General features: G+C 51.3%; 7 protein-coding genes across 7 annotated transcripts; 5 read left to right on the forward strand and 2 right to left on the reverse strand.

The window, feature by feature from the left end:
* The first annotated feature begins 613 nt into the window (after nucleotides 1-613).
* BDZ99DRAFT_6838 (MAP kinase) lies at nucleotides 614-2412 on the forward strand. The gene is made up of 3 exons (XM_033728820.1): nucleotides 614-1422; nucleotides 1472-2133; nucleotides 2187-2412. Exons 1-3 carry the CDS (start codon nucleotides 751-753, stop codon nucleotides 2314-2316), a joined length of 1464 nt encoding a protein of 487 aa, XP_033583963.1. The 5' UTR covers nucleotides 614-750; the 3' UTR covers nucleotides 2317-2412.
* A 1166-nt stretch (nucleotides 2413-3578) lies between these two features.
* Nucleotides 3579-4359, forward strand: BDZ99DRAFT_373697 (class I glutamine amidotransferase-like protein; the record flags this gene model as incomplete). Its single annotated transcript, XM_033714886.1, has 2 exons — nucleotides 3579-4050; nucleotides 4154-4359. Coding segments are annotated over 2 exons (678 nt in total), but the record flags the coding sequence as incomplete, so codon positions are not given.
* Nucleotides 4360-5414: 1055 nt separating this feature from the next.
* BDZ99DRAFT_404315 (ATP-dependent RNA helicase DBP8) lies at nucleotides 5415-7288 on the forward strand. The gene is made up of 4 exons (XM_033716390.1): nucleotides 5415-6001; nucleotides 6052-6197; nucleotides 6251-6607; nucleotides 6656-7288. Exons 1-4 carry the CDS (start codon nucleotides 5478-5480, stop codon nucleotides 7210-7212), a joined length of 1584 nt encoding a protein of 527 aa, XP_033583965.1. The 5' UTR covers nucleotides 5415-5477; the 3' UTR covers nucleotides 7213-7288.
* Nucleotides 7289-7300: 12 nt separating this feature from the next.
* BDZ99DRAFT_492915 (uncharacterized protein) lies at nucleotides 7301-8298 on the reverse strand (the record flags this gene model as incomplete). Its single annotated transcript, XM_033723193.1, has 2 exons — nucleotides 7301-7985; nucleotides 8038-8298. The coding sequence occupies 2 exons, from the start codon at nucleotides 8296-8298 to the stop codon at nucleotides 7491-7493; spliced, it is 756 nt and encodes a 251-aa protein (XP_033583966.1). The 3' UTR covers nucleotides 7301-7490.
* A 107-nt stretch (nucleotides 8299-8405) lies between these two features.
* On the forward strand, nucleotides 8406-9840 carry BDZ99DRAFT_529112 (uncharacterized protein; the record flags this gene model as incomplete). Its single annotated transcript, XM_033726396.1, has 2 exons — nucleotides 8406-9075; nucleotides 9134-9840. Exons 1-2 carry the CDS (start codon nucleotides 8844-8846, stop codon nucleotides 9838-9840), a joined length of 939 nt encoding a protein of 312 aa, XP_033583967.1. The 5' UTR covers nucleotides 8406-8843.
* Nucleotides 9841-10573: 733 nt separating this feature from the next.
* BDZ99DRAFT_7129 (uncharacterized protein) lies at nucleotides 10574-11612 on the forward strand. The gene has a single exon (XM_033728840.1). It carries the CDS (start codon nucleotides 10706-10708, stop codon nucleotides 11249-11251), a length of 546 nt encoding a protein of 181 aa, XP_033583968.1. The 5' UTR covers nucleotides 10574-10705; the 3' UTR covers nucleotides 11252-11612.
* Nucleotides 11613-11969: 357 nt separating this feature from the next.
* On the reverse strand, nucleotides 11970-13096 carry BDZ99DRAFT_373636 (aquaporin-like protein; the record flags this gene model as incomplete). Its single annotated transcript, XM_033714885.1, has 4 exons — nucleotides 11970-12067; nucleotides 12120-12545; nucleotides 12594-12879; nucleotides 12941-13096. The coding sequence occupies 4 exons, from the start codon at nucleotides 13094-13096 to the stop codon at nucleotides 11970-11972; spliced, it is 966 nt and encodes a 321-aa protein (XP_033583969.1).
* Between the last annotated feature and the right edge of the window lie 236 nt (nucleotides 13097-13332).

The raw sequence follows: 13332 nt of genomic DNA on the forward strand, positions 1-13332 counted from the left end.
TGCCTCCTGTGTGCGAGCTGAGGATTCGGCCCCCAAGCTCCAACGCCAGCGCCAATCCTGCAGGCTGTCCCCTCTGCTGTGCCGCCTTGCTGCCTTGCCCAATCCTCGGCAGGGCTTGCACGCGCCTCAACCTCGACCCCGTTGTCCCGCTCTCCGTAACTCAGCCTGAACGACTCCTCGACACTCTGTGCTCTGGACACACTGACGAGCAGTTTCCACTGCAGAACGGTACGCAGCTCCATTCCCTCAAGCTCCCAGTGCCCCAGTGCCCCAGCGTCCCCGTGCTCATCCCACTATCTAGGCAGGCCGTGCTTCGATCGATCGCCGGTGTCTCTATTCAAGCTACGATAACCCCTCTCGCGGGCCTCCTCCTTCGTTGTCGCGCCAGACCGCTATATTTCTACAATCGAGTCGGTCAGAGTCGTCGGCTACGTGCATCGTCCCGGTCTGCAGGAACCAAGCAGCGCGCTTCTAGCATTACACACACCAGAAGCCCAGACCCCTCCTCCGTCACTCGCTCGAGAGGCGTCCGAAACTTTAGGACACGGCCATTCATACCAACAGCTTGCCCTGGCACAGAGTCACAGTACTCTGACGCACAGTCTATTCTTCACCGCCGACCAAGCTCTCTGTTTGGCCAGGCCTTCTTCATACTTGCTGAAAGCACCATATCTCTAGCTATAGCTGTGCAGTTCTTCAACTATTAACGCAAACACGGATTCCACGCCGAATTCAACTCCTCCATCCAACATGTCTTCTCCTGCCCCTCTCCTACGGCCGCCAATACCTGGCGGCCGACCCAGCAGAGGGCCACCTCGCCTTGGTCTCTCGATACCCCCCTCTCCAAACGCTCGACCTGTCGTTAACGGAAATGACAACGCGCCTCAACTCTCTCGACCACAGCTGCCTCAGCTCCGGCTAGCGACACCCATGGGCAGTAGCCACACTCCATACGAGGGCCGCCCTCAGCCCAAGGGACTGCCTCCACTTCAAATCGGAACAGGGGCGGGTCTCTCGGCAGGAGGTTCCAGCGACGCAAGCGGACACTCGAGATCGGGAAGCTTTGGGGAGAACGGATATGCAAATGGCGCAACGTCAGCAGCGTCCTCATACTCGCAGGCTTTAGGGTTCCCGGGGCTGCAGAGAACAAACGGCTCGGACCCCATATCAGCAATATCCCAAGGCGGGAGTGAAGGTGCACCGGCCATGGAACGAGAAAACAGTATGGGTCCGCTGCCTGACCTAGAGCAACTTGCCAAGGAGAAGGGCCGACCCCTGGATGTGGAGGATCTGGATGATGTCGGCTGGAGAGCGGCGAGTTCCAAAGGCCTGATTCAAGAAAAGGGCAGTCTAGGAGAAGGAGCTGGAGGTGCAGTCACGAAGTGTGTGTTACAGGGTGGAAAGACAGTCTTTGCTTTGAAGGTATTATCATACATAAGAGATGAGCGTACCATGCTAATTGTATCTCTAGATTATAACAACCAACCCAGACCCTGACGTCAAGAAACAGATTGTGCGCGAATTGTCGTTCAACAAGAACTGCGCCAGTGATCACATCTGCCGCTACTACGGTGCCTTCATGGATGATAGTACCGGCACTATTAGCATTGCCATGGAGTTCTGTGAAGGCGGCTCTCTGGACTCGGTCTACCGTGAAGTCAAGAAACTTGGCGGTCGTACCGGTGAGAAGGTCCTCGGCAAGGTCGCTGAAGGAGTCCTAAATGGACTTACTTACCTCCACTCTCATCGAATTATCCATCGGGACATCAAGCCAAGTAACATCCTCCTGTGCCGTAATGGTCAGGTCAAGCTTTGCGATTTCGGTGTGTCCGGTGAATTCGGAACGAAAGGTGATGCCAACACCTTTATCGGAACGTCGTACTACATGGCTCCTGAGCGGATCACGGGTCAGAGCTACACCATCACCAGTGACGTATGGAGTCTGGGCGTCACTTTACTCGAGGTCGCACAGCATCGCTTCCCGTTCCCGGCAGACGGGACCGAGATGAACCCGCGGGCAGGACTGATCGATCTTCTTACGTACATTGTAAGGCAGCCGATTCCGAAGCTCAAAGATGAGCCCGAGAGCGGAATCAGGTGGACAGAGAACTTCAAATACTTCATCGAGTGCTGGTATGTTCTGTCTTTGTCGTGTTCTTATCGAGCCCTCTCTAACAGCTTAGCAGTCTTGAGAAAGAACCTCCCCGCCGTGCAACACCATGGCGTATGCTGGAACATCCATGGATGGTGGAAATGAAGGCCAAGAAGGTCAACATGGAGCACTTCCTCAAGCAAGTGTGGGACTGGAAAGAATAGGGTGAGATGTCGATTCGGCCATCATAAGGGCCCGCTTCGTCCACTCCGGCTTTCTCGTCTCTTCATTAGCACTGCGAAACGCCTCTTTATGTTCTTATCTATTTCAGAACCCGGGATCTTTGTGTGTCATGTGCTGGACATAGACTATTCGAAAAAGAAACTCATGCAACTGTTCTTTCGTTTGGTGGCCCTCATAGAAGACAGTGAGCTTCTTCACTTGAAGGGCAGGTTGGAAGAATGCCAAGGTACGGGTCATGAGGTGGGCATGATGGAACGGGGGAGGTGTCGGCAGGTACGGATACACGGAGATGGCTATGACGAAGGGTTAGCAGCATTGGGTGGGCGTTAGGGTCTTTGCACTCATCCCTAGGTTTGTGAGTGGAAGCTCGCGCTGCTGCCATGTGTCATTTTCTAGTTGGGTAACAGTTCCGAATCACGCGTTCGGCGGTTGACACATTCTTGGTTATCTGCATTGCGCTTGCTTTGATGTTGATTGTACGAATCTAGCTTCGCCCACTGATAAGTCGCGTTTTCTGTGTGTTCGGTAAGTTATGGTAAATCTACCGTAGCTCCAATTTGGCTCTCGTTAGATCATATAGGATGTTCTAAAGCCGCTGGCGACTTTCCTCTTGGAGTTCAATTCGCGAAATAAACACCATTCACGAAGTAGGGGTCTCGGTTTCCGCACATGGGCGACGACACTACCGCATCTTGCACAACATCGTACAAAACTACCGTCCCACTTCGTCTAAAACCTCCCCCATTCAGCTAAACGCATTACGCGTCCCTCGACGCGGAAAGAAATCCCAAAAACTTGCTCATCAATTGCCCAATCACGCGGTCCCAAATCTTGCTGCCTGAACCCCAGGGCGTCTATGTAAACAGCCTCAATATCTCAACCACGGAGGTCCAGCACAGTGCCTCAACTCAGGACCAATACACAAGACCTCGCAACCATGGTGGCCTTCCAAGATCCCCCTGCCAAATTTCCATCCACCAACCCCTCCAACCCCAACCCCCTCCACATCGGCGTCCTCATCCTCCCTCCCGTCCAACTCCGTACGTAAGCCCCCGACAGAGATAAAAAGTTTCCCAGCAATCTGTCTGTTGGAAAGACTACTCAGGAAGTGTTTCGAGACAAGCACAGTGGTGTCCTGGAATCCCCATGAAGAAGTGTCTCACGCAAACAGTGCCTGTTACAAGAAATCAAGAGCGGCTTCCTCACTCTGGTTCTGCATGATTTGCTAACCTTATTCCCACCTTTAGTCGACATCTCCCCCATCGATCTCTTCGGCATGCTCACGCCCGAGTACCTGACCGCGTGCGGCCTCCCCGCGCCCCTCCTCGCCCTCGGCATCCCCATCACTATCACCTACATCTCGCCCACCGGCGACTCGCCTGCCCCCTGCACCGCTAGCGCTGGTATCCGCATCGACGCCTCGATCGCGTCCCCCGGAGTGCAGCCGGGGAAGCTGGATATTCTGTTCATCCCCGGTCCAGACCCGAGCGCGGTGCCGCAGGAGCCGGAGCTGGAGTTTGTGAGAGGGCATGTGGCGAAGGGCGTGGATTTGCTGATCGTATGCACGGGGCAGTTTGTAGCGGGGTATGCGGGGGTGCTGGATGGGAGGGTAGCAACGGGGCCGAGGGGCTTATTAGGGAGGTTGAAGGGGGAGTTTGAGGAAGTGAGGTGGGTGGAGAGGCGGTGGGTGAGGGATAGGGGGGTTTGGACGAGTGGTGGGTGAACCTTTCTTATTCTTCTTGCTTCTCTTCTTTTCCTTCCTCGCATGAGGGAGGGGCAGTGTGGAATCAGTGAAGGTTGCTAATGGTGGGGACCTAGGTGGGATTACGAATGGGCTGGATATGGTAGCGGCGTATATCCGGCAGCGGTGGCCGGGGCCGCTGGCGGAGGTTGTGTGTAAGATGGCGGATGTGGGGGAGAGAGGGGTGGAGTATGAGATCGGGACGGTGAGGGAGAATGGGTTTTGGGTCTGGCAGATTTTGAGGGCTTGGACGGCGGGGTTTTGGAAGGGGAAGCAGGCTTGAGTTTGGACTGAGAGGATTCAGAGCTGGGCATGTGTATAATCGCTACTAGAGCATATAGCGCATGGGCATGAAACATCTACGTGATGCTGCAATTCTTGACTTTGAAAGGAGGACGATGAGGATTTTGAGCACGTGCAAGATCCTGCTTGGTCGTGAAAAGCAAAATTGCGGAAGCATGCCTTCAAAGTTTGATTTGTTGAATCTGAACTGGATAAAAAAGAGTACGATGCGAAGAATACTCATTTGAAAGAGCCATGTAGCAGGTAATGTACCATTTTGAAGAGTAATGGCGATGAACATCTGTGCGCCCTTCACGTGTATGCGACATTGAGCCTAACAATCTCTCCTCGCGACTAAGCACTCTCCTCGCGGGTTTGACAAGAGGGAGTTTCGGAGACGCGATGCACAGAAAGAGAAACAAGAGGACTGAGGGAAGAATGAAGACAGACAGACAGAACCCCCGGAATATCGACTGGATCGGCGGGACGTTCTTCCGAGCCCGGTTGCAAAGTTTGCAGAGATGCAATTTCTTCTTCGAAGTCCCAGACAAGCTGAGAAGTTCAATGAAAAAAAGTTCGCGTCGGCCCGAGGCAGTGCAATACGAGCGACACTGTGCTCCTGGACATAGGCAAGCCCAGCGGCCCAGGAGCGGTTTCCAAAGACTGGATTAATCTTGAGAGATCCCGTAGGATCGTTTCAGAGATTAAACTGAAAAGAACAGATCTGGAGAAGGTTAGCAAAATGTCGAGGTGAACGTGGGGAGGATTTTGTCATTACACTACACTTGATCTAAGCCAAAAGGCACTGGAAGAAAGAGAAGCGTTGTTAGCAAAAGCGTCAAAATTTGGGGTGATTTGAAAACTTACAAGAGAGCTGATTTCCAAGTGAGGGCGAGGACGGGCACTTGTAGTGGGCAGCGGGGCTCGCTTAGCGAGCTTACTCATCAGCGCTAGAGATTTTAATCGACTCCGCTTGAACATTTTAATCGACTCTGCTTGGACATTTTAATCTGCCAAAAATGTTGCCGCAAACTCGGAACTTGTCAACTCCAACTTTGAAGCATCTCCACGGCCAGGAGACTACACGACTTACTGCCAATAACCCATTCCATCGGTATCATGGTCGCCAGGATGCGAAAAGCACGCCCCAGAGAAGCATCTGATCAAGAGTTGGATAGCGATCAAGATTCGAGCTCGTGGGACTCAGATGCACAAGATGAAGTGCATGATGATAGCCCTAGGAAACGCAGAAGATTATCTGATTCTTCAGCTGGCGAGAAAGCGGTCTCTCAGCCTCTCCTTCCGGCTTCTTCACTTTCGCGCATAAAAACCAAGAAACAAGGACTTCTCCAACCAAACTCTGGAACATCGGACTCTGCATCTGCTTTCGTAACGAATGACGAAAAGGCTAGCTTTTCTGATATTGGGGTTGCGCCATGGTTAGTGGCATCTCTGGCAGCCATGCAAATCACGAGACCCACTGGAATTCAAAAGACTTGCATTCCCGAGATCATCAAAGGGAGAGACTGTATCGGCGGAAGCAGAACCGGTTCTGGAAAGACTGTGGCTTTCATGACACCGATATTGCAGAAATGGGCGGAGGATCCGGTCGGGATATTTGCCGTAATCCTGACACCTACCAGGTTGGACACTTCCATCTTTCTAGCAGGCCAACATACTGATATCGTGGCAGAGAACTAGCACTTCAGATCTTCGAGCAGGTCAAGGCAGTGTCGTCGCCAGTCTCACTCAAGCCGTGCTTGATAACAGGTGGCAGTGACCACCGTGCACAGACACTTGCGCTATCACAACGACCTCACATTGTCATTGCAACACCAGGTAAAATCTAAGTTACATTTGTGATTTGCAGCAAAGACTCACATCTTTCATAGGACGACTAGCTGATCATATTGATACGTCTGGGGAAGACACTATCGGTGGCCTTCGAAGAGTTCGGTTCCTAGTCCTTGATGAAGCCGATCGTCTTCTTGCGACAGGTAACGGCAGTATGGTCCCTGACCTCGAGACGTGCCTGGATATCTTGCCCCCGTCAACCGAACGGCAGACTCTACTCTTTACAGCTACAGTCACTCCAGAAGTAAGAGCTATCAAGGAAAACCCGCGTCCGGCAGGGCGACCCCCATTCTTTGTGTCTGAGGTTGATACCGAAGTCCTTGCCATCCCAGCTACACTAGAGCAGAAGTATCTGCAAGCCCCAGTCACTCACCGCGAATCATTTCTTCATATCCGTAAGTCAAAACAAACATTACTTTAACGATTTGAGCTAATGAAAACAGTCCTCCTCACACCAGCGAACGCCAAAAAGAGCATCATAATCTTTTGCAACAGGACTAGCACAGCGACCTTTCTTGAGCATATGCTCAGGCTGTTGGAGCACAGAGTGACCTCACTTCATTCAGCATTACCGCAGGCTGACCGGGTATCAAATCTCGCCCGGTTTCGTGCTAGGGCAGCAAGAATCCTCGTAGCTACAGATGTCGCCGCGCGTGGTCTTGATATCCCCGAGGTTGCCATGGTAATTCACTACGATCTTCCACGAGACCCTGACGACTATATCCACCGCAGTGGGCGGACAGCAAGAGCTGGAAGGTCAGGTGAGAGCGTGAGTTTTATCGGCCAGCGAGATCAGGGTCTCATTCTTGCGATCGAAGAGCGAGTCGGGAAGAAAATGGTAGAGTACGACGAGGAGGGCGTGAGCATCGAAGGTCGGGTCATTAGGGACGCCTTGAAGATTGTTGGCGAGAAGAAGAGAGAGGCAATGCTACAGATCGAGGAAGGCAGGAACGTTGCTGGGAAGAGGAAGAAGGGGATGCAAAAACGTGTCAAAAACTAAGGTCGGTCATCAGGAACTACAATTGCACTACAGTAGGTTCACCTCAATGAAATCATTCACTTTATCTGTATGCGTGTCTTTTGAATCTCTAGAGAATTCTTTACTGTTTAGGATCTCGGGCCTCTATGCAATCCCTGCTAATGACATGAATGAAGATACAGGAAATAATAGCATTCAACGCTCCAAAACCGTTGCGGAGGGCGTCGATGCTACTCCTTTGGCGTTCGCATGTGAAGAGTTCAAGCAGGAAACCCTCGTTCCGCTGCTCACGGTGCTCCCTACCACACTCCCATGAACTTCTTTTTCTTTTTCGGCTTGGCTTGAAAGCCGTTGCACTCACCAGAGTTGTAGGCCTCCTTGCTCTCGCGATATGCCGCCTCGTCATCGCGATCGAAGTCGCCCTCAGACTCAGAGCTGACTTCGACGGCCTCGCCTCCACAGCGCACGCTCTCGGGTATCGGGGCTTTGTCGTTCTTCAAGAGCTTCTGGTGATAATATGCCAGGTCGAGTTTTGCATGATTCATCTCTGCTTCAGGATCGACATCTTCGTCCGGCTGTCCGATGCTCTTAAGGTACGCGGTGCGGTCGGTCCTACGATCGATGTAGCCGCGACCCGGCATCTTAGCCATGTACACCCAGGCGTGGCCAACCTTTGGCTTCACCTTGAAGACGACCCGAGCGCCTCCCGACTTGTGATCGTGGATCCAATAAGGCTTGATTGCTTGTGTGGCGAGGACCCCGGCCTTCTCGATGATGCTAGCGTGCGTGTAAATCTGTTGGCATGTTAGCATATTCGCCATCAACCTAGGCGTAGAGCGGACTGACGAGCAAGCTGACGATTGGCTCATAACGCGGGTCGTTGATATCGAGGATGCCATTTTCGTCGAACCAGCCGGCCTCAAAAAGGTAGTCGACTTCGATGTTCTTGAACGCGCTCTTGCAAAGGGCGGTCCACCAATGCTGCCGGATGAAGATGAACACTGTGGTGAACCCGGGATCGGCACCATCTCTAGCAGAGGTATCGGCAGAGGGATGGGTCGGCGGGGGATATGGAGGACTAGGTGGAGCAATCGAAGAGTGCGACATTGTTGCGAGGCTGAGTAGATCGATGCGTAAAGAAGGCTTTGGGGAACTACATGTGTTGGTTTTGAATGAGGTTGGTGTCGGTTCCTGAAGAAGGAATCTGGTGGAAGTTTCGGCGCTGCTTTTATGTATTCTAAGAGTGGATTTAGTCGCCTCTTAGTCGGCGAAGCCCTCTCTCGAGGGTGAATTGCCACCTGATTCTATGCTTCATGCTTCGGGTTGCGGTGGATGAGCGGGTGGGGTCGGGTTTTGTCACGCGGAGGCGAATGTCTGCAAATACGCATAGAAAGAACGGATTATAGTGCATCGAAATCTTTCACCGAGCGATAGAAACTTGACTCACATTGAGCAGTACAGCGTGAGGTGAAGGTTTGTCTGCTTATCGACAACGTCGTGAACAACGGGCGGCCAACAAGACATCTTTCGCACCGGCGCAAGACCTGTTCCACCTGCGTCGTTCTATAAAAGCTCCAGGCTTTACAAGCGCTACAATTTTGCGATCTCCGCATATCATAGGTTCTCAACAGGGAACCTTTTTCGAAATAAAGATGGCCCAGCACACAGTCTATCTCAGTAGCGGCGTTGACGGGTCGATGCTTCTTCAAGGACCAACCATGACGGTCAGATGCTGGGACATTCATGGTGGCCACTTGGATATTCTCAACGTACCAAAGCGCCTATGGACGTACTTCTCGCGTGCCCCCGAAGGCCTCGAAGCGGATGACTGGTCAGAAGAATTCATGGATATTTTGCCAAACCAGGGCAGCTGGGAAGTTGTCGGTAAGGAATTCCCTTCACTACTAGAAACAGGTCGGCTGACTTTCAATTCCTTTAAAAGATCACATCTTGGGCTGGCTTCAAGACATTTGCACGAACGGAGAACACGACATACCATTGCTCACCTCTGGAGATAATCTTCAGCTGTACATCACCGCACTCTATTGCAAATTCGGAAGGGCGACCACATTCCTCCTCGAACATCTTGAAACTCATCTTCTTGTCAACCCGTTCCTTGACAGTAACGAGATATACAACTTAAGGTTCCTTCCGGATAACGACCCTCTCCTCAAGTGCGTGGCTCCCAGAATCTCGTCGTTGCCTAATTTCTGTTTCGAGGATTGCAGATCATGTTTGCTGTCGGATCCACGAATGCTATATCTCGTCTATGAAGCAAATCTGGAGCAGACCAAGCACCAGACTGCTGAGGAACGGCAACAAGAGCAACTGAAAGAGCACTACGGGTGGCAAGAAACTTTAGCGGCTCGAAAAATAAAAATTGACGACATGATTAAGGATTGGATGAAGAAACTGTCGTGGCAAGACCTCGATTGGTATAGGGAGCAGCTATGGACGAGCCGAAAGCCCAGGAAAGACGAGATTGAGGACGGCCCTTGGATACTAGGAAAGGACAATATATGGTTCAAGGGGCAGTGGAGTGCAACTTGGACGAAGCATGGGGATGTGGAACCGACCATGGTGGACGGGATTCGGCGAGCTAAGCATGAGGACGAGAGAATCCAAACGACACGGCCGGAAGGCGTCTGATCTAGAGATTACTTCGTAATCCAGGTGAAAGATTTGGGTTGAATTGACCGGAGTAGAAAGTAATAGACGACCATGCGACCCATTTAGATAGAAAATCATTGTGCGGTGTTGCGTAGGGCATCCACGCTGCGAAAGGTTTGGTTGCATGTCCAACTAACAAACAGCAAGTCGTCTGGAGAGCAAATAGTCTCGTTGGCCAGCCTTCTTCTGTCTCTTTCCCGAGATTCGATACAAGCTTGAAGATAGATAATTCGGTGGGGTGGACATCTCGGTCCTTTTGGTATATATTATCTGAGAGCTCATCAGCAGTGCGACCATGGAATGGACCAACTATCTCTGAGAATCATCAATCCACTAGCCAGGCTAGATCACCTACAGCAACCCGCCTTAGGAGTATAGATTTACGTTCACTGAGTTCCGCGGCCTATGTACAAAGCCGTAGAGTCTGCAGAAAAGAATTTGCTCCAAGTCGTATACTTGGCCCATAACTCGCCGCTGGCTTTCTCGGACTTACAAACACACCTTCAAGCATCCCCCGACCCCACCACCACCAACCGCGCCACACAACACTACTACCACTAGTTTTAGTTAGTAAGTCCATATGGCTTATTACCTAGAGTTTCCTGCCTCGGTATATCCTCTTCCCACCAATATAATACAGAAGCCGTATGCGCACATTCACATCGGCACCAGGGATATCTCCTCATTGCTTCCGTAGTTGATTCCCATTCCGATGCTCCTCCATTTCGCGCCAGCCCTTCAACAACTCCTAGAGCCACCAGAACCAGCTGGTAGTCTTATTAAGCGCATAATCAAGCCATACCAACGCCTCACTTTTCCCGAAGGCTCGGTGGGCAGGTAGCGGATGATGCAGATTGCCGGCCGATTTGACTCCTCGCTTTTCAACCCCCTGAGACCACCGTTAGACGCTGCAGTCTTGGTCCTAGAGGCTTGGATGATATTTGGCCAGAAAGCGGAGGGTACTGTTCACCTCCGGCGTTATATCCTGAGCCACCTCTATGCTGAACCGGTTGAGGTGTACGATATCAAAGTAATCTGGGAACACTTCGACCATGATAGCGACGTGGTGGAGGCCATGATCTCCAACGTGGTCGAGAACTGGGTGGGCGGCGAGTTCAGCGATATAGAGAAGCTGATAATCAAGCACTACGTACATGGAAAGAAGGAGCTTGAAGAGCGAATCTGTCAAGCGAAAGTGGAGTCCCAGAAGAAGATTGAAGCTCGAGAAGCCAATCCGCACAGGCGATTGGAATTGAACGACGAAGTCCACCCACAGCAGTTGATGTCTGCGCTGGCGGAAGACACGCACGAAGGGTACTTCATTTCTCAATCACGGAGATTGAGTCTGAGTCAATCCCACAGTGAGTCAGACTGCGAGCCATTCCAATGACCGAACTTCTCGAGAATCCTCCGCGGAAGCTGCAATCCATCGCTCAGAAAGCTCTTCAACTGCCGAAGCATTAGTCGACGACAAAAACCCCGCCAACCTTCGTCTCCTTTCCAGAACTGTACGCCTAGGTCTGGGTTGGGACCCAGCGGAAGATAATCCCGAATTGGGAGAATCAGAAGTAGGTTGAACCCTACGATTGTCCATGGAGGCGTATTCTAGCTTGGGAATAGCCACTGAAATAGCTGGTACAGTAGCAAAATCCGTCAAAGTAGGGGGTTCGGTAACAACGGTTGCTAGGTATTTTCCGAATTTCATCCAGAAAAATGATATCCGGTCTCCAGATGACGACTAGGTGAAACGCGGGCCACCCACGACACAATACTCTGGGTCTTGGGGAAGAGCGACTAGATGACTCTACGCGTAGTGCGGGTACAACTATTGATATACCGAGTTGTTAAACCTAGATCGGATAGCATTTTTAAGGGTCGATATGATTTCGATATAGAAAGAAGTGCAAATTATTTGAGACTCATGCAGTGAAGTTGGAACATGGTGAGGATGTTGAAACTCACATTCTAAGCCTAAATGCGAAACCTAGATCAATTGGGTTTTTATGAGGTATATGCTGTACAGAGTTGGTGAAGTTGCTGCTACTATTCAATGAGCTTCTTCTGGAAGGAGGCTGTCTAAGATTGCAAGCTACACTTGATGCTTTCTTTTAGTCCTTATAGATTGGAATGAACCAGTACATTATTCCGTTCAAAATGGCCGCAGTTATGTCTCCGAGCCAATGCACGTAATGGTAGTCAAAACGCTCTTTTGAGATGTCAGATCATTGAATTAGAGACTCGGAAGCATTCTCACATACCTGCTGCGGCCATGAGACCAAGACACCGGGCTGGATTCAGCGAAGCACCTGAGTAGCCTGATGTGACAAACCCAGTAGAAAAGGTGAAAAGCCCTAGAGCGATTCCAACCAGAATTGGCGATAGAGCAGGACCAAAGACTACACGTTGCCGCGGATCGAGGCCGACCCCAAAGGCTACAAATATCAAAGCGAAAGCAGTCATGAACTCGAACGTGTATGCTTGCCCCGCGTTGACCAGCGAAGTGTCAACGTAACATCCTGGTATCTTTTCGAGAGCGGCTGCTGGCAGACCGAGAGCCGCGCGCATCAGGAAACCCCCGATAACAGCTCCGGTACATTGAAAACCAACGTACAAGATTGTACGTGGTAGGGTTGCTAGCCTCCCAAAGAACGTTGATATAGTGATGAAAGGGTTGAAATGCCCACCTGAGAAGTAGTTAGGTTATGACAGAGCAATTTGGTAATGTCCCTTACCAGAAACAGGCCCTCCGGCAAAAATGAAAAGCGATATGAGGACTGTGTTTGCAATGGCTCCGAGAACTGCAGGCACCAAAGGGCCTAGAGACGTTTCTGTAATAGCGGAGGACAGCCCCAGAGAGTAAAGACCAGAAACGAAAATCTGAAGACCAGTCCCAACGCCTTCAATGGTTGCTTCTTTCCATAATTCCGGGTCAGAGAAACCCTGTGGATCGATACTTGCGTGCCACGAGAAATGTGCAGTCGCATCGGGTGCCTTTCTGGTTATGGATTCGAATTGAGCCTGCAGTGGCCGGCTAGTGGTTAGCTGTGCTCGTGTGGTTTTTAGGGTCAGTTGCTCCTACATCGTCACGAGAGACAGTGAACTGTTGGTTACCACCAATACGTCCTGCAAAGGGACGTGACACCGCTCCATGCAAGCGCTGTAGCTCGACATCGCTAGTAGCTTCAAGGGCTCCTGTGGGCTCGAGGGAGTGGACGCGTTTCCGTGAGGTTGACATTGTCAAAGTAATTTAGAAGGTGAGATTGCAAGCAAACTAGGGGGAATCTAGTTGACAATGAGGCTGATGGGAGAAGCATGGCAACATAGGACCAGCCGTGGAAGTATTCCGCGCGCCATGACGAAGCACGAGGGAGATGCTTACATGAAGTCTTCAAATCACGCTAACTGCTTCGTGCTTTATGGCCAGCGGAAGTGATGTGTAAACGGGAGTATTTACTTTAACCATCATGTTAC

This window comes from Mytilinidion resinicola (genome assembly GCF_010093595.1).
Source record: "Mytilinidion resinicola strain CBS 304.34 unplaced genomic scaffold BDZ99scaffold_1, whole genome shotgun sequence".
Taxonomy (NCBI): Eukaryota; Fungi; Ascomycota; class Dothideomycetes; order Mytilinidiales; family Mytilinidiaceae; genus Mytilinidion; species Mytilinidion resinicola.